Source organism: Solanum tuberosum, unplaced genomic scaffold (assembly GCF_000226075.1).
Source record: "Solanum tuberosum cultivar DM 1-3 516 R44 unplaced genomic scaffold, SolTub_3.0 scf00854, whole genome shotgun sequence".
In the NCBI taxonomy this organism is placed as follows: domain Eukaryota; kingdom Viridiplantae; phylum Streptophyta; class Magnoliopsida; order Solanales; family Solanaceae; genus Solanum; species Solanum tuberosum.
In genome coordinates this window covers 30,846-54,622 of record NW_006239828.1, presented here as the reverse complement: position 1 = coordinate 54,622, position 23,777 = coordinate 30,846, and the positions used below count along the sequence as shown (strand labels likewise).

At 34.7% G+C, this 23,777-nt stretch overlaps 4 protein-coding genes across 7 annotated transcripts; 1 reads left to right on the top strand and 3 right to left on the bottom strand.

Moving 5' to 3' along the window:
- Positions 1–441: 441 nt before the first annotated feature.
- On the bottom strand, positions 442–3,087 carry LOC102590312 (uncharacterized acetyltransferase At3g50280-like). The gene is made up of 2 exons (XM_006367709.2): positions 2,130–3,087; positions 442–1,027 (listed from the first exon to the last, which is right to left on the bottom strand). The coding sequence occupies exons 1-2, from the start codon at positions 3,016–3,018 to the stop codon at positions 564–566; spliced, it is 1,353 nt and encodes a 450-aa protein (XP_006367771.1). The 5' UTR covers positions 3,019–3,087; the 3' UTR covers positions 442–563.
- Positions 3,088–4,402: 1,315 nt separating this feature from the next.
- Positions 4,403–13,574, bottom strand: LOC102589994 (trihelix transcription factor GT-3b-like). The gene is made up of 2 exons (XM_006367708.2): positions 13,198–13,574; positions 4,403–5,276 (listed from the first exon to the last, which is right to left on the bottom strand). Exons 1-2 carry the CDS (start codon positions 13,540–13,542, stop codon positions 4,659–4,661), a joined length of 963 nt encoding a protein of 320 aa, XP_006367770.1. The 5' UTR covers positions 13,543–13,574; the 3' UTR covers positions 4,403–4,658.
- Positions 13,575–16,303: 2,729 nt separating this feature from the next.
- Positions 16,304–19,128, top strand: LOC102589660 (26S proteasome non-ATPase regulatory subunit 10-like). The gene is made up of 3 exons (XM_006367707.2): positions 16,304–17,162; positions 18,310–18,481; positions 18,582–19,128. Exons 1-3 carry the CDS (start codon positions 17,040–17,042, stop codon positions 18,794–18,796), a joined length of 510 nt encoding a protein of 169 aa, XP_006367769.1. The 5' UTR covers positions 16,304–17,039; the 3' UTR covers positions 18,797–19,128.
- A 294-nt stretch (positions 19,129–19,422) lies between these two features.
- On the bottom strand, positions 19,423–22,528 carry LOC102588900 (mediator of RNA polymerase II transcription subunit 28-like). 4 transcript variants are annotated; one of them, XM_006367705.2, is made up of 4 exons: positions 22,378–22,528; positions 21,029–21,254; positions 20,073–20,185; positions 19,423–19,797 (listed from the first exon to the last, which is right to left on the bottom strand). In XM_006367705.2, exons 2-4 carry the CDS (start codon positions 21,201–21,203, stop codon positions 19,663–19,665), a joined length of 423 nt encoding a protein of 140 aa, XP_006367767.1. In that variant the 5' UTR covers positions 21,204–21,254; positions 22,378–22,528; the 3' UTR covers positions 19,423–19,662. The 4 variants fall into 4 exon arrangements, with proteins under 4 accessions (XP_006367767.1, XP_006367768.1, XP_015161137.1 ...); XM_006367706.2 differs by having other exon boundaries at positions 21,029–21,232; XM_015305651.1 differs by having other exon boundaries at positions 21,029–21,155.
- Positions 22,529–23,777: the final 1,249 nt, after the last annotated feature.

Genomic DNA, 23,777 nt, shown 5'->3' with positions numbered 1-23,777 from the left:
CATAAATGGACCTTTTCCCTTATGTATATAACACCTCCCTCATGTGTAGGTCTGACTCTTTCATTGATTGAGCACACGAATAAATTATTTTTACGTGACAATTAATTTCAATTTCAAGATTGTTATTCTGTCTTGATACCATATTAAATCATGTTATCATTACATTTAAAAGTTTAAGCTATTAAAAGGAAAACATACTTTAAATAATTTAATTATGTCTTCCATAAGTCTCATTAGTACTTAATTAATTATAGGTATAATATATAAACATAACTTTTAACTTGGCTTCAACTAACAATTATGTCCTCCAACTTTGGTTGTGCACAAGTGGTCACTTAAACTTGTATAAACTTGAACAGTTTATTGTGTGATTCCTCACTGCCACTGAGAAGGCCTATTAGATAGATCCATAGTTCCAGTAGCATCATATACCCGGCAAGGTATAGAATGACCCTTGCAACGTGGGTCAAATTACATCACATAAATTGAAACGGAGAAAATACTTATTAACAAAAAGTAAATAAGCAAATACAACACAAAAAGTTGATCCTAGTAAGGAAGTTTTAAGTCTTGGTTACAAACTCCATGAATTCTTGATCATTCTCCAATGCTTGCAAAGTCTCTTGCAAAATGCAAACTTCAATATCTACACTTCCTTCTTTTTCACCAGGAAATAAAGTAATTTTCCCATCACTTTTATTTGCCATTCCACTCCTCACACCAATTGGATTTCCCCAACCAAAATCATTACCATAAATATTATGCCTTGGAGAACTACTAATGAGCAATCTATTATTCCCCTCATATACTGACCCCTTTTTTAATATAACTGGATTTTCAACCCATCCTTTGTATATTTTCACCACTTCTTCAGAGTTTTGAGAAACAACCATCTTGTTTATTTGCATTGCAACCCATCCTAGTCCATTTTCTAGCAGCTCCCCTACACTTGTCTTTACTTGCTTGCCATGAATTGCATTTCCAAAATACCCTTCTGGAAGAGGAGGATTTAGTCTTGATCTTGCGCCTGTTGAAGACATAATTAAGTTATTTAAAGTAGTAATGGGACTTGTGGAAGACATACTTAAGTTATTTAAAGTATATTTTTATTTTAATTGTTTAAATTTTTAGATGTAATGATAACATAATTCAATATGATATTAAAACATAATAACAATCATGAGTTTGAAATTTATTGTCACGTAGAAACATTAAGACATTTTACATGTATGTATGCTCAATAAAAAAAAGAGTTAGACCTACATGTGAGGAACCAATTTATATACATAAGGGAAATGTATAATATATAAATGTGTCATTTAACTTGCCTTTATTTCATATTTATGTCATTCAATTTTGGGTGTGCATAAGACACTTAAATTTGTATAAAGTTGAACAAGTAGATACATGAGTCATATGTATCATAATACACGTAGGACACCACGTAGGACACAAATTCTCATGCAGCATGCCACGTAGGACGTGTGTGTTTATAATTTGTGCAACTTCATACAAGTTTAAGTGTCTACTTATGCACACCCAAAAATAGAGGGTATAAATGTGAAATGAGGTGAAGTTAAATGACATATTTATGTTTGACATTATACATAAACATGACCCTTAACTTGGATTCAGCAGACAACTATGACATTTAACTTTGAATGTGCATAAGTAGACACTTAAACTTATATAAAATTAAATAAATAGACACATTTGTCCTACATGACATATTGCGTGACAATTTTGTGTCCTACATGTATTATGTCACGTAGGACATCGATCATCGCTCTAGATAAACCACCATTATAATAATTGATTCTCTACGCTCTACGAAAGTGCCATTGAAACTGAAAGTTTTCATCATTATTGAGTAAGTACATTTGTGGATCAATTTTATCACAACTATTACCAGAAGATTTACTAGACCATTTCTCATAATTCAATGACATATTCGAACATTTTCACTATATGAGTCAAGAAATCAAAATAAAAAATATAATTGAAGTATCACTTTCTTGCAAGTTTCACACCTCAATTATCAGTTTATACTTGAACTATCACTATTCATGTATTAAAACACACCTCATAATTAACTAGACCAATGATCTCAAATTGACAGTATAACTCACCTATAGGAATGGTGATGATGACTTCTTTCCCAGCATCAAGCTTACGACATCGAGTAACACATCTCCATAGATGAGCCAAGTAAGCTTGCAAAGAAGAAATCGAGTTAATACCCATTTCATTATTGGCCTTATTCTTCAGTCTACCAATATTTTCTTTACTAAGATGAAATACCCTTTCCATCAACGTTCGAACTTCGAATAATTTCTGATCATCTAAATTCATGGGAAAATGAATTGGAACATCTATTTTCTCCGGAAAATAACGTTCAAAAATTGGAACTTTAGAAATGATTTTATATCCACGAGAAATTTCAGCCCAAGAATTAAAGAAATGCCAAAAACATGTCCCATCTCCTAAGGTATGATTCATAGTACATCCAATAAAATAACCATCAACAAGCTCCGTTATTTGAACCCCAAATAAAGGCTTAGTAACACCTTCGAAATTTCGAGTATTATTCAATGGAAACAAAGAGTGAATAATACTCGGTACGTGTGTAGAATCAAGAATCATAGATACAGTCAATTTTGGTGTGTTGGCGTGGATTAATTCCACTCCAACATTGTTACATGTTATAAAAAAAGAAACTGTATCGTCGTCTGAATTTTTAACGATCGAAAATCGACCTGCTAAAGGTGGAAAGAAATGTAAAGTGTGACAAAGGGATTTTTTTAAATGGTCAATAAATGATGATTTGTGAATGTTATTTTCATCTTTTTTTGGTTTGTGGAAAATGAGACCTTTTTGGATGGTTTCAAGAAGGATGAGTTTTAAATCCCATGGTGTCATTTCAATTTTAGAAACTTTAGGGATGTTTTCGTATGAAATTGATTCATCATTTGTTGTTGCTCCAATTAAACTAGAGGAAATTATTTGAATTTCTTCCATTTTATGAGTAAGAAAGAGATGAAGCTAGTGGTGGAGTAATAATGATTCAATTGAAGTTTTTAAAGCCAATGATTTAGGATTAGGGAGGGCATGGTACGATATTATTGAAATAATTTATCCAACCCCACCCCCCACAAACAAACAGGGGAGGACCATTCTATGTCAAGGGTGTGTCAATCGATACTGCTTGATTGAAATTTTTGAATATATATATATTAAAAAATGACTTGGAATGAGAGGTTGGAGGTTCAAATATCCACATTTGAAGGTGGAAAGAACGGCAATTACGTGCTGCAAAATCCTTGTATACTATTATTTATTTATTTTTAATTAACGATATAGTTTACAAAAATTTCTTCATACGCTACTGCCAATAAACAAGAATAAAATTATAATTTTGCTCTTTAAATATGTTAATTTTATTTCTTTATATTTTGAATTGGTTATATTTTAATTTTTACATTTTAACAATTTAAACATGTTAATTTTCGTATCATAACAAGTGAGACATAGGTTTCTTAGAAATCAAAGTCACATAGAGGCATAATTTGTGAAACTTATGATACGAAAATATAAATTTATTACTCGTAAAACAATAATTACTATGAGAATTATAAATTAAAAAACAATAATAATAAAAAGAGAAATAGAAGTGCAAATGAGACCCTACAATAATGGGTAGGTGGTAGTTGGTATAAAGATATAAAGAATGTCTATATCGACAGGCAGATATGGTCAGATAGGACTACAGATAATTGTTTTGATTTTTGTAGTTTTTTCTTTTCACATAAATCCAAATACATTTAATGCAATTTACTAGAGTTTTTTTTTGGTTTCCCATCCAGAGCCCACATTGGAGCTCCAACTAAATTTGAATTGCGCACTGTAGGGCCCATTCGGGGGTGACGCTCCCAACAAGATTTTCTCCATACCCAAGGCTCGAACCTGAGACCTCTGGTTAAGGGTGAAACACTCCCACCAGTGCACCACAACCCATGTTGGTCAATTTACTAGAGTTAAAACCACAATTTTCCATTTAAATTTGACACTTGAGCTGTTTACAAAGCTAATTTAAATCAAGTTGAAATGCCTAAATGTGCATTTTAAAAGTTGGATTATTCAATTACTAATAAAGACCAAATTAAGGTATCTGTCTATGTTTTCTATCAATTAACTAAATGGTTCAATGGTGTGTGGCTTAGTGGTCAATAAAATGGGTTGAGAACTATGAGGTCTCGGATTCATATTCCAACCTAGACAAAAGTACTAGGTGAATTCTTTTCATATATTGTAGTCTTGATGTATAGAGTTACTTGGTACATGTTACTAATGGGGGTAGCATGAAATTAATCGAGGTACTCACAAACTAATCCGAACACCACAGTCATCAAAAAATAATAATAATGAAGCCAATACTGTGAAAGCTTTACAATACACCATTAAATTTGATTAAATTACAAACAAATTCACTCTTCTCCAAAGCTCAATGAGAACATGAACTATGTATCATCAAGCCTGCATATCTATCTAGTTGTGACTTTCTACAAATTGGAAATTTTCTATTTCTATGTAAAGCCAAACTAATAATTTTCCCAAAATATTTTTGAATCAACAACAAACAGAGTACACGACGAATCATCTCAAGGATGATTTTCACCGATGAGTTTGTTCAGAAGTGTTGTCAACAGAGCATCCCTCTTTTCAGCTCGGGTCTCCTCTCTCGTTCTCCTTTGCTCCTCCCTCTCCCTCCAAGACTGTTCGATCATCATCCTATCTCTTTCAAGCTTCTCCATTGACGATCGCCATTCCTGCTCGAATACTTCTCTTTCACGAGCACGCTTCTCTGTTGTCTCCCTCCATTGCATTTCAATCCTCAGCTGATGCTGAAAGAATTCTTTAAGCATTTCTTGAATATTATCAACAGCTCTACCAGTGTTGTTGTTAATACTCCCAAAGTTGGCTTGTCTTGAAGCTTTTTCTGCATTGCTTGTTCTTGGACGCTTTACTTTTTCGGTTTTCTTTTTGGGAGCAACATTGCTTCTGGCTAATTTTACTTCATCACTCTCATAAGCATAACCTTCATCTTCTGAGATTTCCTCTGAAGATCGGTCTCTACTTGTTCCGCGAGGTCTCTTCCTTGCCTCTGATTCGAGCTGTACTCGCTGTACATTATTATTCATATTTGATGAAAAGAGTGCATGCAGTTCATCAAAATATGGAAATTGTCCGCCATTATCTGGATCAGATGTTTCCTTACCCTGTGAAAATTTACAGCCTCCATCAAAACAAAATCTAAAAGGAAAGGCATGTTTCTCGAGAGCAAATTAAGACTTAATGAGATAATCTGGTAGGTAATATACTCTTTATTAAGAGATCAAAAATCTGATGATAAGATTGTGATCCTCTTATAAATCATCTCGACTCATCTCAACTACAAGAAAGCCATAAAGAGGAACCAACTTCCAAGACCTTGATGAAACTACAGAAACCTTTGGAAATTTTTTTTAATACAATAATAAATAGAAACTCCTATGGAGTTGAAAATCAATAGTTGATAGACTAGTAAAGACGAAGTGACATAATGAAGGGATTAATAATGCCATGAAGGAGTTGCACATTTCAGACTTGGACTAATAGGACCAATTTACATACATGACCAAGAGTCGGGCTCTCTGTGTTGAGTTACCAAAACCATGGAATTCTAGATGTGATAAGACGAGTGTGGGAGTACCTTTCAGCCAAAACAGAATAAGATGACACTGGATCTTACCAATAACCTAAATTAGAAGAAAGCAGCAAACAGAGTATACAGCAGCAAGAAAGAGGACTTTGAGATTCATGAAGGCTGCAACTTAAATAAAACCAACTTTATAGTTTATACATTAGCTTTGATCCTGGTTCTGCTCTTCCTTGAGCCTCTTACAGCACAGTAGTAAGCATCCAAATAGATGGAATATAATCAAATCGGATCACTGCTCATTGTGAACTTAACTTGATTCAATCCATTTGCCTGCTGACATATGCCTCGCAGGCAGGCCAACTGTGGCTAAAATGTCATAAGAAGGCCATGAAGCAGATACTATTTTTGGATATGCTAACTTTTCAAAAATCCTATCCTTGTAGAATGGGTGTTGTCGTGGTAATTCTAGACATAAACTTGAGGTATTTGCCCCCACTTATCTTTTGTATAATATTTTGCCAACTTATATTTCCAATGATGGGAAAAATATCTTTTAGCCTGCACTGCAAATTAAGCCAAGACATGGTCATCTCTCTACCCAGGCAGGATAATTGTGTTATATAGAAAATAACTACATCAGAGTCCTCCTAAGGATGCATTTCAATTCTTTAAAATTAGGTTACAAGAATGAACTTCGAGTGGAAGTACAAACTATGCCTTCTATATCATAGTATACACCTCTTTCCTCACTCCCTCAACCAGCCGGAAAGATAGAAATTTCGCCAAGGGTGTTCAAAATTTGAAGGAGTATATAAGGAAAAAATATTGGCAATGGGTGCACCAAAATTTTTAATCTAACTGCATAATATTTATCTATATCATAAAAACACGTGTACTAGAACAACAATTCTAATAAATCAAAACTAACATAAGTCAATAAAAGAAATTTGACTAGCAAATTCAAATATGTTATTACAATTGTATTCTGCAGGTCTCAACTTTTTTACAATAAACTCATTAGGAACGATACTAAGCATTTTTCTTTCTACGTAAGGCAATAAGCAACGAAGGACAAAGCTACTGTGGCTTAAGGGTGGTTAGTTGAATATCCTTCGTTGGACGATTATACTTGTATATAGGTCAAATACTACTTTTATGTAGATATATTAAATCTTGAATAACCTTGACGCAATTGGGAGAGGTAACCCAATGACAAAGGGTTTCATGATTTAAAGTCAAATTGACCAACCTTGTAATTTTGCTACATTAAACTACTTCTAAGAAAAATAACAGATCCAAATGGCATCATTTGGTCAATTTGACTTTTTAAAATTAAATATTAGGCAATTAGAAAATCCATAAGAGAAAAAATTCAAGAATAGAACACCTCTAAAACACACAGAAACCAGAAGAAGAGTCTCTGTCAAGTCTCAAAAGCCTCTCTTCTCTAGCTTTCTGACAGGCATCAGAAGCTCTCCAATTGTCTACAGATGCCGCTACACCGTGTGTGGCCACCTCAAGTGCAGTTTGAACCTAATTATGCGAGGCTTGTTTGTCTGACTCCGACAGTGTCCATTGAAGCTGGTTCACTTTTCTTCTCTTGTTTATTTTCTTCCAACAAAACTGATTTGTTTTAGCCATTGTTGTACGAATTATGATTTTGAGATGAAACATAGTAAAGCTTTGAACATCAATGGTTGGGTTATGATTTTGTGTTGTGCAATTACTCTTCTCGTTAAAATACTTGTACTCATTTGAAGTTCCAATAGAGAAATATTTTCATAAAGCATCAAAAACAAGTTCAGTATCTCAAAATCAACCCAACTGAGAATAAATTGCCGATCAATCAGAAATACCATCACACCCTTCTCAAAGACAAGAAATTGATTCAAATACTCTACAGATCGGTCAAGCTAAAAGTACTTCAATTTTGGAATATTATCCTAATCATCGTGATTCAATAAGGAAGGCATACATTCAAAATGGTCCTAGCTAACCTCAAAATCATGGTAATTGGTTGGAGCATAGTGTAAGGACAGATACAGCATATTGTTTGCCTTATTATTAACTAACGGCGATTATATTCATCAAGGTAGAGGTGATGTATTTCATGTGGAGAGTTTAGGAATTGACATAGAAAAGATTGGTTTGAAAAACATAATGGTGGCGAATATCATTAATCAAGCAAAAAGGATTTATGAAGATCTGATGCAGCAACAATAGTCAATGTAAGCTGCACTTTTGCAGTAATTTAATCAAGTTAAGCATGAATAGTGGTTTTGCTTAAATACTTCATTTGATGTAGTAAGACTTATTCCAAATAAAGGATTGGCCTTTCCCGGTCATGATGAAAATAAATCGTCACCGAATAAGGATAATTTATTCATAGTATAGATGTTATAAGATCAAATCCTGTGTGTTGAAAATGCTCCAAAAAATAATAGGATGACTTCTTCATATATCCAAAAAGAAATTTTGACCTCAAATAAGACAGAAACAATTCGGGCTACAACAGAGGATCTAAAAGGTGATTACTATGTTGAGTTGCTCTATTAGTTGATGAATCTTTAGATGTGTCAAGCAAAGAGCAAATGGTTATTGTTCTACAACATGTTGATAAAAAAGGATCTATGATAGTTATTGAAACTGTTCATTTTCAAGATACTAGTTTTGTTTCTAAAGAAAATAAGTTTTTATGTACTTGCTAATCATTCTTTAAGTTTTTTCTTATGTACGCGGACAATGTTATGATGGCACAAACAATATGCAAGGTGATATCAGGAGTCCTAAAATGTTGATTAGACAAGAAAGTAGATCAGCTCATTCTATTCATTGTTTTGTTCAATCAACTTCACTTAACTATTGTTGTAATCTCTAAGAGAATGTGCTCCATTGAGAGTGTGTGTATTATTGGTTTCTAATATTTTGAGATGTGTTGGAAGATTCTTTTTTTAACGTGTGGATAAACTTTGAATATCTCAAAAGGGAAAACTCCAAGAGGCATTGATATAGGTGAGCTAGAAATGGATAGATGATTGAATTAAGAACTCGATCTTGTTAGAGCCAATGATAATATTGAGGATATTATTACAAGTCATTCAAAAACATTATTCCTAACTTTGGTTGTTTTGTCAATGTATTTATACTCTAGTTGAAGATACAAATACTTCATATGAAAGAGCTAAGACAAACAACAATGTTTGCTATTTGTTACTTCTGAGACATCTCGATACTTTAGCTCTTTTATATAAAATACTTAGATCTACAACAAAAATATAAAGCGCATCAACAATATATCCCACAGGAAAAAAGTTTTCAAACGACTTGTAGTGAGATCCCTAATGAGTATAACCGGTTTTAACAAGACCAAATTCTAGATTCCAACACCTATGATTTCTAGCTAACTTACATTTAATGTCCTTTGGAGTTTTTCTTTTGATATTCTCAAAATTCATCCACACGACTTAAAGAAACCCAACACATCCAAAGTACCAATAATACAAGTTTCTCCACTTGAACACTCTTCTTAGAATCCACAACAAGGGTTAGTTGGTTGATGAGCAAACAATGAATAGAATAGGCAGATACACTATGTTGTCTAATCAATATTTTAAGATCACAGATATCACTTGTCATATTTTTTGCACCATCAATAACAATGTCCATGTACATAAGAAAAACTTCCAGAATGATGAGCAAGTACATTAATAATTGATTTATTCACACATAAAATACTAGTATCTTGAACATGAACAACTCTATCGCAAATCCCTCTTTATTTGCCTATCATAAAACTTAGTCATTTGCTCTTTGCGGGACACATTGAAAGATCTATCAACTAAAAAATTTAAATGTTTCAGTCTCACATATGAACATAATTTCTTTTTAAACATCTATAGAAGTCATTTTATTGTTTTTTGAAGCATTTTTCAATACAAAAAGTTCAACCTTATCATTTCTATCCCCATAACATGAAAGAATCTCAATAAAATTACCTTTGTTCAATGATGATACACTTTTATCGTGATCATGAAATGTCAAACCTTTGGTTCAAGAGAAGTCTTATCACATCAACCGAAACATTTAAGCGGAATCAGTATTCATGATTAACTTGATCAAATTATATGTAAATTCCAACATGGATCAACTATTGTAGTTGCACTTGCATTAGATTTTCACAAATACTTTTTTCTTGGTATTGAAGTTATTTGACACACCAATATGTTTTTTAAAGTTGTCCTTCTATGTTAATTCTTGAACCTTCCACTCGAAAATATATCACTTTCACCTTGATAGATCTTTCGCTTATAAATAAATATCAAAACAAATAATATGTTCTATACTTAAACATACTTCAACCATTAACAATAATCATCAAACCACTTAGGAATAAAAAGTTTTAATTCAAAAGCCAAATTGAGGTAAGTCATAATTTCGAGGTTGGTTAGGACCATATTGTATGTATATCATTCTTATTTCATTATGGTGATTTGGATGATAATAAAAATTGGAGTTCTTTCAAGTGGATCAATCTTCAGAGCATTTTAAATTTTCTTATAAGAATGAGACATTTCTGATTGGTCAACATTTTCTTCTCGGTAAGAGGTGGTTTTTGAGATACCGAATTTGCTTTTTGTACTTCATGGGAATATTTATCCATTGTAACTTCAAAATGAATTGAAAAGTATTGTAATTAGAAGAATAGTCACACAACACAAAAGTCATAACCCAAACAAAAGGTAAAAGCAAGCACGGATGTCCAAAGCTTATTGAAATTTCATGTCAAAATCATAATCCAAATGGTAATAGGCAACACAAATCAGTTTTATTGGAATCAAATAAAAGAAGACCAAAAAAGAGATAGAACAAAATTGAACCTGCTTCAGCGGAGACAATAGGGTCTTTAGACTTTTCTTTTTTTTTTATGACAAGGGAAACCCGCAGCCGCTACCCTTTGGGTGCGCACAGGGTAAACCCCCGCTCCTATGCATAGGGTCTTTAGACTTTTCTTTTTTTTATGTACAAGGGAAACCGCAGCCGCTACCTTTGGGTGCGCACAGGGTAAAACCCCCGCTCCTATGCAATAGGGTCTTTAGACTTTTCTTTTTTTTTATGTACAAGGGAAACCGCAGCCGCTACCTTTGGGTGCGCACAGGGTAAAACCCCCCGCTCCTATGCAATAGGGTCTTTAGACTTTTCTTTTTTTTTTTTGACAGGGGAACCCCCCAGCCGCTACCCTTTGGGTGCGCACAGGGTAAAACCCCCCGCTCCTATGCAATAGGGTCTTTAGACTTTTCTTTTTTTTTTTTGACAGGGGAACCCCCCAGCCGCTACCCTTTGGGTGCGCACAGGGTAAAACCCCCGCTCCTATGCAATAGGGTCTTTAGACTTGAGAGAGGTTAGCTTCTTACAGTTTCTACGCATTTGCGACGAGAGGGTTTTCAAAATTGACTTTTACGGATCTGTTAATACCCAATTTTTATAGTTTTAAGGAAAAGCAAACAAACCAAATAATGTTGCTTTGGTCTGTTTTATTTCTTTCAAAGTAGGTCAATGCAGCAAAATAACTGTTGTAGGACACGAAGATCAAACCGCAACTTTCAAGTCATTTTAAATACCCTCTCATCGTTGGGCTACCTCTCTCAATTGGTCAAGGCCGAAGGGTGTTCAAGTTCCAATATATATGTATAAAAAGTAGCAATACTGGACAAAACATAAACTATAATCTTCCGGCGAAGAATGTTAGTTGGACCACCCTTCGACAACTATAACTTCTCTCTTGTCCCGACCCCACTTTTTTCTCTCTTTTCATAAGATTAAGAATGAATACGTGAATACATATTGCAACTCCAGCAAGCAAATCATTCATACTATATCTTGAGTTGTTTCCTCCAAGTTGCAAGAAATGTCTAGAAAACACATTTGTTAAGTTAATAGAATAGAAGGAGATGAAAGAAAAATGAATTTTTGAAGGTGTGATGTTTGGCTTTATTCTTCAAAGGAGTATCAAACTGTATTATCCTACAGCAGCAATGAAGTACTAAAGCAAAGGAGTAGACGTAAACTTATCACTATTAGATCCCAGGCAACCAACCTTTTTTTTTCTAGGTAAATTAAGTTTATCCCTATTGGATCTCATGCAATATACCTTGCCCTAAGGAGGACAGGGTAAGATGTTGATATTTCCCTTGTTTGGTTAGAAATTACGAGGGCAGAAAATACTATCCCTCAACATTAGCATTCTCAATGACTGCAAAGTTGGAAAGGAAGGAGTAAGTAAATGTTTTTTCCCCTATCCTTCCAGTTTTATGGAACAACTTGAAGTGTAGGGTAAATATTTCTCACAGGAGAAGCATCAAAGAGTTCTCTGCCCCTCTGAGAACAAAAATGGTGTCAATCTGACTATTGCAAAATGAAAAGAAGGGGCAAGATACAGCTACCTCCTTTCTGGCCATTTATTATCACTAGTCTACAGCAAGTATGTGCCATTTGGAAACCATGAAGTTTATCCTCTATCTTGATATTTTCTTAATTTAACAGTAGATCACTCAATCTTGACAACCATTTCAGAAACGAATGAGATTTTCTTTCATTCTTTGCTGACACCTCCATCCCCAAAACGCATACTTCAAAAGTAGCATGAAAATATAGCTGTTAGAAAAGCATCAGATAGTTGTGAAGTAGACTGTTAAAGAATCTAAACCAAAACGACAACTAAATTAGGTATTATTATAATTCCTCTTTTTTTCCCAAAGCTCATTGTCCCTTCTCTTCTCCCAAAAGGAGCAGTCTTGACACACATGAATCTAAACCTCATTGGGATTACAAAGTCAGTAGATGGTCTTGAACACACAAAAATGCAAGATACATTCAACTTCCTTGTCCTTCGGCTATTCCAAATGACATGCTAGAAAATCCACAATATGTGAACATAATGATATGACTTCTTTATTGGGTAAAACATCTCTCAGGTGGTATATACTATATCCTACCAAGGGAAAGTAACAATCGACCAAAATGAACAAATAAACTAAGAAATTCTGACTCCATTTGCACTAGATACCCTCTCTGTTCCAATTTGTCAGGTGCAACTACAATTTTGAGGAACCAAACAGTTTTCTCTTCAACTGGAACTTTGTAATAACATTTTTTAGATATTTCAAATTATAAAAGAATTAATTTTTGATACTTTTGAGTTTTGACATACTCACCCCATTTCAATTTCTATAGGCTCGTACCACTGTATCTAACTTTACACCCAACATGTTTGAGACTACAAGATTAAAGGACATATCGGTACATTCTACCTACCATTAATTTAATACAACAAGTTTCAAAGTTCTTATTACTTTCTTAAACTCCTTCATGTCAAGTCAAAATCAGACAAACAAATCGAACTACTTTCTTACTTAAACTCCTATCAAGTCAAAATCAGACAAACAAATTGAAACGGATCGAATAGCTTACTAAATTTATTAGGGATTGAGATAATATAATACCTTGTAACGATTGATCAAAGTCTTCCACTTGCTTTTACATTGTTCAGCACTTCTCCTGTATCCTCTCTCATTAATCCTAGCAGCTACAATCTCCCATAGATTCTTCAAATTACTCCGCTTCGCCGAAGAAAATTCTATCTCAAGCTCACCTCGAATAGCTATGAAATCCCTAGTCTCCTGATTACTCCACGGCGGAACACGCTCGTCCCGCTTAGGAAACTCATCGTCTCCGCCCAAACCGCTGCCGGAAGAACCACCGGCGCCGGGAAGGAGGTGGAGGGGGTGCTGCGGAAGCATCAAACGCTGGGTAAATGGACCGAGATTTTCATTGTTCCCACCAAACATTGAGTTTTTTTTTCTTTACTAGATTTTTTTTTTTTTTTGAAAAAGGCAAAGGGGTTTGGTTTTTTTAAGTGGAAAAAAAGATCAAAAAAGGAGAGTTTTAGGGTCAAAATTAGAAAAAGACTTTTTATTAAAGTCATATATTTATGACTTTTTTTTTTCTTAATAGACAAGTAAAGTATAATGGTTGGTTTGAAAGGGTAATTTGGACATTTTAAATAAATGTACTGACCAACGCAATAATTAGGAGGGTTTATTTATTTTCATTAAGATTATGACGGCTGAATTTGAATGCACATCTGATCATTAATAATTGTGATGGTAAAGGTGGTTGGTATTGTAGTGATTGATGTGATGATGGCGGTTAGTAGTGGTGTTTGTGATTATGAAGCTGATTGATATTAGTAGTTAGTGGTACTGGTGGTGATAGTTGAACTATGTGTGATGATTGATGATGGTAATGATGGTATGGTAGTGACAATTAATATAATCACAATGATGAAGATGGTAGCTGGTAGGTGCGGTAGTGGCTGGCAAGAGCAGTTCAATGATGGTGGTTGCATTAATTTTAGTTGTGATGTTGGAGGTGGTAGGTGGTGGGTGGCGATGATAATGGTGGTGGTAATGATGACAAATGCGGTTAGTAATGGTGGCCAGGAATAGAAATTAAAATGTGGTGGTGATAATTATTCATACAAAAATATCAATTCATTTGGATTTGTATCGCAAAATCATGTTGTGAGAAGAGAGTAAAAGGCACCACATTAAATGCAATTTCATTTTCAAAACTCAAACTCAAAATATCTAAAATAAATTATTATCACTCTACCATAAGCTTTGATGTTGCGCCCATGGCTATGGCTACACAACATTAGGTTGTCCATTGCATTGTAATGTGCTCTACTTCATTGGACTTTGTCTAAGTGAGAACTTTATGTACATCGAACACTATGAAGAAAATATATAAAGCCAAATATTACTAGACATTTATAGGACAATCACTAATGATTAGGGGTGAATTAAAGTCAAAATTATGATGCACGTGAATTTATGATTTTTTCAAAAAAAACTTAATATTTTATTTATATATATTTTATAATTGATCTAGTATTATATGTTGGCAGTTGACATTCATGTTTTGAAAATGCTAAATGAATCACTAGATTGAATGATACGTTATTTATGTAAATGAATAGGGATCAATTTTACTTGATACTTTTTTTTTGAGTGGTATACCCATGTTCTAAAAATTCTAAATACACATTTGTGATAAGAAAAAAAGTACATTTAATCTAGAAAAACACAACTATAATGATAGAAATTATCTTTTAAATCCTTCGTGCAATGAAAAGAAGTTCATTTTTTTTGTATAGGGTCGAGGATGACTAAGAACTATATGGAATAGATTAGAACGTGGCCCCAAACTAACAAGGAGATTAACTTATATATCTGGTACGTAGAATAAGAGAGATATCTTACGATTAAGTTTTGAATATATATAATTAACTATACGTAGTAAAAAATATTTATATAGACTTAATAATGGAATATTTCACTTTATCCCATTCAACTTGGAATTGTTTTATCCTATCTCTCAAGTGAGATAATTATCGTTCAGAAGTTATAATTTCAAGACTATAATCCCATTCAACTTGGAATTGTTTTATCCTATCTCTCAAGTGAGATAATTATCGTTCAGAAGTTATAATTTCAAGACTATAATCTTAGAATAATTTAGTCCGCGTACCAAACGATCCTTAAAATTTAAGAAAGAGGAACATCATAAGTGGTTTAAAAGTATGAAAGTGGATATATCAAATATACAGTACTGTAAATAATATTTTATATTAACGATCTATATATCTTAAACACTTTGTTAATTTGAGATATTATTTGTAAGAGTGGAAGAAAAGATGTATTGGGGATCATAAAGTGTAAATGAAACCAACCTTGTGATCCCTGCAAAATATGAAGTCAAATTGGCTGCAGACTAAAATGATCTTTTGGATGAAGGTGTATTTTGGTACGGAGAAAAATATTTTTCAATGTTTTGATGTTTGATTGATTTAAATATTCTAGAAAATATTTTTCAAATGAACTTATTTTATTTTATTTAAGAAAAATGATTTCCCTTTCTAATAGTAGAAACAACATTTTCCTAAAATTTTCTTTCCACCTTAACACGCCAACCAACCCCCCCTCCCCTCCAAACTCAAACTCCCTAACCCCTAGCCCCTCAACCTACCACCTTGTAACACGCCCTACCCTGTCCTTGACTAACTTGGAGCTCTACTTTTTCATTCAATCTGAGATCCACCCCGACTTAGGACCCAAACCAACCCTAGTTTGGGATCTGATAGTCAATCCAAGTCCCTCTCCAACCTTGACCATGAACCATAACTCAACCCTTGACCTCGGATAGAAATAGGGCCCGACCCTATATTGACATAGAATCAAACCCCAACCCCAAACTCGATCAAGTATTGGGATGGTGTCAGGGTCAAGTCTCGAGATAGGTAAGGTCTCGAGATAGGGATGGAGTCTCGAGGTAGGGGTCATATCTCATTATCGAATTCAAGTCTCTAGTCAGGTCAAGTCGATTCTCAAGGTTGGGGTCAGGCTCGAGTCTCAGGATTGGTGGTCGAGGTTTATAATTTTTTCGAGTAATTTCTTTCTTTCCTAATCTAGCAAAAAAAAAACTTTTGAAGCAAAATTGGAATATAACTACATACCAAAAGGCCCAATAAATATCCTAAACCATCCATTCTCCAATATCCTCCTAAAAAATTCTAGGGTTTCTCTTCTTCCTTCTTCCTCTCAATTCCTTCAAACCCCAAACCAAATCAAACAAGAAAAATCCCTTCATCTACACATATGCAACCTCCAAACATATTCCAAATTCATCAAGGATTCATATAATAGCCCTTTTTTTCCCGTAAAAAAACAGCTATTATATATATAGTGTTTGCGTGGTTTTTTGAATTGATAATGATAATCTCTGCATTCCTTCGTTTCACTTCATCTTGTGTGTTCAATAAGCTTACAAATCTTCGTGTTTTTGGTCCTGGATTGAACCCTTTTGGTCCTTACAACTTGGCTAATCATTCCTCTCGCTAAAGCCCTAATTTTTTCTTGGTTGTTTACCCCTGGATCATGTAAAATTGAAGGGTGTTTAAGAAGATTATCACTTGTTTTGGGTCTTGTCTATTGAAGACTTTTCTGGGTTTTTCTCGTAGTCGGAAGACAGATCAATCTTGTTGGTCAAAGTTGTTAGTTTTTATGTAAAAAGGTCTTGTTTTGGTGTATTGAGATTCAGTAACTGATATACAAGTAGAGTCTTTAGACTTGTTGTTGATTAGTTTTTCGAAATTTCTCTTCCGGACACTGTGAAAGAAGATTCTGCAAGAAAGAATAGAATTGGATTGAGTATTTGTTTCAATTTGTGGCAATAAGGATTGGATTTTGGAGCTTTGTTTATTAGGGAAGTGGAGAAGAGGAAAATGGAGGAGGATCAGGTTGGTTCAACTCGACGATCGAGAAGAATGCGTATAACTGCAGGTGATACGGATGATCGCGGTTGGACTCCACTTCACATTGTTGCTCGGAAAGGTGACCTGAAACAGGTAATTTATCTTTCATGTATGTAGCATGTATCAGATGCTTAATTTCGTGTGCAATTACTGCTGTTTAATAGTTAGATATGTCTATTGATTATGGTTTGCTATTGGACAATTTGTTATAAATATACATTATATGATATTGAGTTAATGCTAATAGGAACATAAGGATTTTGAGATGATAACTAAGAAGATAAGCCCAACATCAAAGCCTTTTCATTGTATGATAGGTAATTAAGGGGGAGGGTTGTGGTAGGTTGTCGGTCAATGCAAAAATAGTCCTACTGTATATAAAGGACTCAAAAATCAGTATGGTCTTGTCGTCGTGCTCTGCTACTGCATTGACATCGATTTCTTGTCTCTTAGTGTCGAAGTTAATTTGGTTCTTTTCTTCTCCCCCATTAAAGCACATGTATTTTCTCTGTAGTAACAAATGGAGTACTTCATAATCCACAAAATCAGTGACTCTTTCAATCAACATCTCCAACAACTCTTGGGGGATGGGGCAGATGGGAGAGGAAGTATGAGTTAGGTTCAGCTTCTCTTTTTTGGCTTTGTGTGTGTCTGGGGTGGGGTCGGGGAAACCAAAGCCCTCTTATTAGTGGAAAATAAAAATGAACACAACTAGCCTTCTAAAGTCATATAAGTATGGTTGTGGCTTGTGATGTAACTCATTCACCTATGAGTTCTGTTAGCATATAAGCAAAATTATGTTTGTTGGTTCCTATCCTGCGCTTATGACAGGTCACAACCAAATTCAGGCCCCTGATCGTATGTATGAGTCCCCTCATCCTGCCTTTTCCTGTATCCTTTAATTCTCTTTGTCACCACTACCTGCCTTTGGTTGTCAAATGTCACCAAACCTCTATGGTTGCCTCCTATCCAGAAAGTGCGTTAGTATTATTTAAAATAGATTGGAACATAAGACAAAATCTTAGATTGGGAGAAAACTTGGATACACAGTATCTTTAGCTTCTCTGGGTTTTTATTTTAAAGTTCTTTTTTACAAGTTTCCTGTGCTATAAAAGTTTTTTGGTGTTACAGAATTCATCAGACAGATACATCTTTGAATGCATTCTCTCTTCCACCATCTTTACGTTGGTTTAGACTTAACATTTTTTTGTGATTGTATTTCTTCTTTTCCTTGGGACAGGTTAGAAGGCTTCTTAATGAAGGCATGGATGCAAATGTGATGGCAGGGGGGCCAAAATCATTTGGTATGACCCCACTTCATCTTGCTGCTAAGGGAGGTCACGTGAGAGTTATGGATGAATTGCTTGAGAGAGGTGCTGATATCGATGCTCGTGCCAAGGGTGCATGTGCATGTAGGTGCCTGAATTATTTTTAGTAATATCTAACATAAGGCTATGCGCTTTCTTCTTTTCTAATCCTTACTGTTATCTTTATATCGCTTTGTTTGTTCAGGGACTCCTCTCCATCATGCTGCCAAAGAGAAAAAGAAGAAGGCGATTAAATTCTTGATTAGAAATGGTGCATTTTTGCCAGATGACATCTCTGACCCCAGGTTCAATCCGCCACTTCACTATTGTCCTGGTCTTGAATGGGCATATGAGGAGATGAAGCTGCTTCAGCTAGAGAGTTCATCATCTGGCGAGGCCTCCTACAGCTCGGAAAACTGAGGTGGAATTGATTGCGTTCCAAGTGTTGCTATGTAAGAGTTCAGGATGAACTCCTCTCAATGTAGTCTACTAGATATTAAGTATTGTCGTCAGTCTACTCAAGTGTTGCATTTGGATTTTATGTTCTCTATCTTTGTGGTTTGCGTGTTTGGTATTTTACCAAGTAGTTGTTACTGTGACTCGGGTCACTGTAAACAATCTGTCTCTGTTCACCATCTGCTATAGCTGTGTGACATGTCGTCCAGAAAACATTTCATATGTGAAAATTGTACAATATGATTGTGGGTTTTGTGAGTTCTAAATAATTTTGCCTTGGAGCTGTTCTTGTTTGACTCAAAAGTGATCTGCAGTTTATCTTCTGCTTCCCTGTATGGATGCTGAGTAGTCATTTTTCATGAAAAATGACTTGCACATGCATTCATCCTGTTGAGAACCCTTTTTGATAATTGTGGACATGGATTTTAGCATATAAAGGTTGTTTGATAAGAGGGATGAGGGATAATAATCTTGAAATATAATGAAGTTCTATTCTATGTTTGTTTAGGTGTATTAATTAGTTTTGGAATTTGTAATCTCACCATTTGTACTACAGAAATGGGATAAGTTTCTCCATACCAAACAACCCCTCACTAAAAATACTTGTCTTTGAATAAGTATTGTGGTTAAGTCAGTTAACAAGATGAAAGTCGAAAATTGAAATAAGATTGTGTCTTCTTGAGTGCTTCTACCTAAAGAAACAAGACTTGTTCTGTCAAATCATATGTATGTCAATGCTGTTGGAAAAACCAAGGCAACATTACTTGTCATCCCAACTTAAGTATTCAAATTGAATCACAAATAGTACAAAAAAAAAAGTTATCTATGGTTTACACCTTTTCTAACTCCATGATGTGTTTATCTTGTTGGTCCTTTAAGTCCTTCCTCCATCCTTGGATCAATCTCTCTTGTTTAGCTATGAGATCAGTTTTTGTTTCCAACTCTTCTTCCATCTTCTCTATCTCCTACAGGTAAGAAATTACATAATTAGAAATCATTAGCAATGGTAAAAAGGGGAGGGATAGCAATTACAAGTCCTTTGGTACCATTACATCAAATCGGACGTCTACCCTTGTGATTGAAAAATAGTCACACTCTCGAAGTTTCAAATTCCACAAGTGAATTTCCAGGATAATGTCGTAGTGTTTCACTTGTGGAAGTTGAAACTCCGGGACAATGACTATTTTTCAATACACAGTTGATGCTAATTCTAACAATGGAAGAGTTTCCTACAAATTACCTTCCGAAGCATCTCGGGCTTTGTGGGCAGATCTTCACGTTGCAACCCAACCAAATTAAGTTGAAGTTTTTTTGCAGCTTCCATGAAATCTCTAGCATGTCTCTCAACATCGACTGTGGAACAAAAACAAAACTCGATCAGCCAAAAGATACAAACTGTGAAGCAACAAAACTTTATCTCAATGTTGCCATTTCCAATAACATCACAAGGGAAATGTAGTGCTACGAAAACTCTGCTGACTTCCGCTAATCAGTGGTTGGATACTCGTACTATCAAGATACAGAAAGGAATCTTAGAATCAGAGAAGAGATTGTGCTTCATCAATATAGACAAGACGGAATGATTTCCATAAATGTGCAATATTTGGTGCATTGAAGAGCCTGAAACAATTGATGACTAGTTGTAATCATCCACCCAAACAACAACCGTAACTATGCTTCAATCTAAAACATTGTATGTTATCTACTCATCCAAAGAAAAAGAACGACTGATGACTAGTTGTTGATAAAAGTCGCGTTGAGCATATATGACAAATAGAATTCTTCTACGAAATGGGTTCAATATCCTTATTAGTTCCAACCCTGGCTAGATTCATATTGCATCAAGGGTGCAGCCTAGCGTCAAATGAAGCTGGAAACGACAATGGAACACCATAATTCAAATCTTAACAAAGGCAAAAAAGATAGACGATTATGGACAAAATTACCCGATATAAGGTTTCAAAAATAACACTGATAGAGGAGATTATAAAGCAAAACTAGAAGTTTTGAATACAAAGGATGCAAGTATAATATTTCTGTTTTATTGCTTTCTTCTGATTTATCACTATGCTTATCCTTCAAACACTCATCTGACAATCCTTCAAAGGCACAACATTTGGACAAAAGCTACTGGATTCACGTGAACTTGTAACTGAGCTTCTAGATACATACAAATATATGCCAGAAATTACTCACTCTGATGATATGGATGAGCTGAACGGTCTATTGCCTGGAGTTCTCGTGCCGGCAAACAGGGTAGTAAGGCAGCTTCTAATGCAACTACAAAGGCGGTCATGTCATCCCTTGAAGTAGGAGAATTTATCTGTGGTTCAATATTTTGATGTTGATCAACCGAATGTCTGTCAGCCATGTACCTCAAGCAAATGCAGAATTGCAACACTTCAATGGCCAGTTGGAGATTCTATAAGTCCCTTAACAACTTAAAATGAATCAACATGCTAGCAAACTGAGTAAGAAAAAACAAATACGAAGGAAGCAGGGGCGGATCCACAGTTGCGATACCCAATATTTTCGACATAACATAAAATTTTATGTTTAAAAATCCACTAGAACTGTAACAAATAATAGATATGAGCCCAAAGGATTATATTATATCTTCAAAGGATGACTTCCCTGATTAAACACTAACAAGGGACTAATATGGCTCAAGCTCACAGACTTTTTGTTTTTAGTTTTTATAACCGAGAAATCCTCTAGCCCCAGGGACACACATTTTGAACCTCAATGGATAATGGACCCGCCCCTCTATCCTTCTCCACTACCAAGCTTTTGTCTGTGCAGGGTTCGATCCCATGACATACGCTTAACCCCCACAGATTTGCTTGCTCAACTTATAATAAGGGTGTTTCACTTTCAACCAGTCTATCAAAAAATCATGGTAAGCGGATCCAGGGGTGGAGCTAGGTGGGGGGTTCGTGGGTTCGGACGAACCCAATAGCTTTTTTCTTAGACTCTATCCTTCTCCACTACCAAGCTTTTGTCTGTGCAGGGTTCGATCCCATGACATACGCTTAACCCCCACAGATTTGCTTGCTCAACTTATAATAAGGGTGTTTCACTTTCAACCAGTCTATCAAAAAATCATGGTAAGCGGATCCAGGGGTGGAGCTAGGTGGGGGGTTCGTGGGTTCGGACGAACCCAATAGCTTTGCTGTAGATTCTGTATTTGTACTAGAAAATTAAATAAATATATATGTATATTAACTCGTGAACTCCTAAAAAAAACTGATTGACAGTTTAATGGTAAGGAAGTGTACTTTCCACACTATAGTTGTGGGCTTGAATCCCACTATTTACAAAAGGTTTCTCTCTCCTAATCCTGGCTCCATCTCTGAATTTATTGATCTTTCATAAGCAACTAATTAACAATCAAAGGCACAAACAAGAATATCTAATTTCAATCAATAAATCCCCTTTATGCATAAAAATTAAAAAAATGCAGATCAGAAGCTTAACAAAATAACTAAAGTTTACAACTTTGAATTAAAAAAAAAAAAACAGAAGAATAAATGCAGTTAGCTTACCTTTGAGCTATGGCTTGCAATTTTGCAAGACTGTAATCAGCAAAAGTGAAGACAAGAATTTGAGCTGTGGGTTTATATTTGGTGGGTCGGATAAAAAATTGCCCGTTTATGTTCCCAAAAATCGAATGCCCTTTTGAAATTTGAAGTATTCTAAGGGACATTTGGTTAGGTGATTATAAATAAGGCAAAATGACGTGGTGGACCCTTATACTTGACCATTCTACTCTCTAAACTTTCAACCAGACACTTCAACTCAAACAAAATAGAAATTTTAAACCCTTATGTCAGCCGGTGTTCCTCACTCGATCTGACATGGATGACACATCATATCCACGTCAAAAAAAAGCCACATCATATCCATCTTATTAATTTAATTGTCACAATGCTATTTTTATATATTTATTTTGTTAAACAAATAATTACTTTAAAAAAATATTTTTCCCTTTGTTCTCAAGAACCCTAACCCAAAAGAAAGTTCATTAATATTTGAGAGCCCCATTTGAGCTTACAATTTCATCAAAATTGATATTAGAAGAAAGTACTCAAACCCTACTACTCTTAATACTAAACTTGACACCAAAAAGCTTGAAATTGAAAGAAAAATTCAAACTTGAAAAAGAAAGATTAAGAAATATGAAAATTTCAAAGTTGTATCTATGATTTAAAAGAGAGATGAAAATCTGTTTTTATTTTTTAGAAGTTTTGCTTCTAAAGAGATAAAAAGAAGCAAGTAGTAGCAACAAAAATCCTTCTTCAATTTCGTTTTGAGCTTTCAATTTGGAGAAGATTTTTTTCTTTCGTTTCCAATTATTTTTGTTTGGGATTTTTGATGAACGTGTTGTTTTCATTTGAAAAGTGAGGAAAAACAAGATTTCAAGAAAAAATAATCGATAATAGAGAGGATATGAATATAGCAGTTGAGAGATCTACTATTTCCCAAAAAGGTGGGTGGGTAGGTTTGAAGAAGAAAGGGATTTTCTTTTTCTTTTTCTTTTTTTGCCTTTTTTTTAAGGTAGGTAAATTTATTTTTTTCTTTTTATTTAATTTTCTTAACTTTTTAATTCAATTCACGCTCATGTTTCGCGTGTGTAACACGCATTTTTCCAACTCAGCTAAATTAATGCCACCTAAGGCTGGTCAATGGTCAAAGGCAGGGGCGGACCCACGTGTTGTCCAGGGGGTTCACCCGAACCCCCTCGATAAAAAATTACACTGTATATATAAGGTGAATTTTCTGGATTTATGTGGATATATATATTTTGAACCCCCTCAATGACAAGGTGAAGGAGATAGCCCAGCGGCTGCTCCCTTTAATATTAAACCTGACGTCCAGGTATCGAAACCCCGGGTTAGCGTTTTTCTTTTAGATTTTTTACTTTCAGTTTTTTTTTTTTTTTTAA

Bases quoted from the DNA above. Each gene is read 5' to 3' on its own strand.
- LOC102589994 (XM_006367708.2), bottom strand. From the start codon at position 13,542: ATGTTTGGTGGGAACAATGAAAATCTCGGTCCATTTACCCAGCGTTTG. The intron at 5,277-13,197 runs GTATTATATTAT...AAATTTTCACAG, and splicing joins CTTTGATCAATCGTTACAAG to GGTAAGGAAACATCTGATCC.
- LOC102589660 (XM_006367707.2), top strand. From the start codon at position 17,040: ATGGAGGAGGATCAGGTTGGTTCAACTCGACGATCGAGAAGAATGCGT. The intron at 17,163-18,309 runs GTAATTTATCTT...TCCTTGGGACAG, and splicing joins GGAAAGGTGACCTGAAACAG to GTTAGAAGGCTTCTTAATGA. The intron at 18,482-18,581 runs GTAGGTGCCTGA...TTGTTTGTTCAG, and splicing joins TGCCAAGGGTGCATGTGCAT to GGACTCCTCTCCATCATGCT.
- LOC102588900 (XM_006367705.2), bottom strand. From the start codon at position 21,203: ATGGCTGACAGACATTCGGTTGATCAACATCAAAATATTGAACCACAG. The intron at 20,186-21,028 runs GTGAGTAATTTC...TTTGTTCCACAG, and splicing joins AGCTCATCCATATCATCAGA to TCGATGTTGAGAGACATGCT. The intron at 19,798-20,072 runs GTAATTTGTAGG...TCTTACCTGTAG, and splicing joins AGCCCGAGATGCTTCGGAAG to GAGATAGAGAAGATGGAAGA.
- LOC102590312 (XM_006367709.2), bottom strand. From the start codon at position 3,018: ATGGAAGAAATTCAAATAATTTCCTCTAGTTTAATTGGAGCAACAACA. The intron at 1,028-2,129 runs GTGAGTTATACT...TGTCTTCAACAG, and splicing joins CATCATCACCATTCCTATAG to GCGCAAGATCAAGACTAAAT.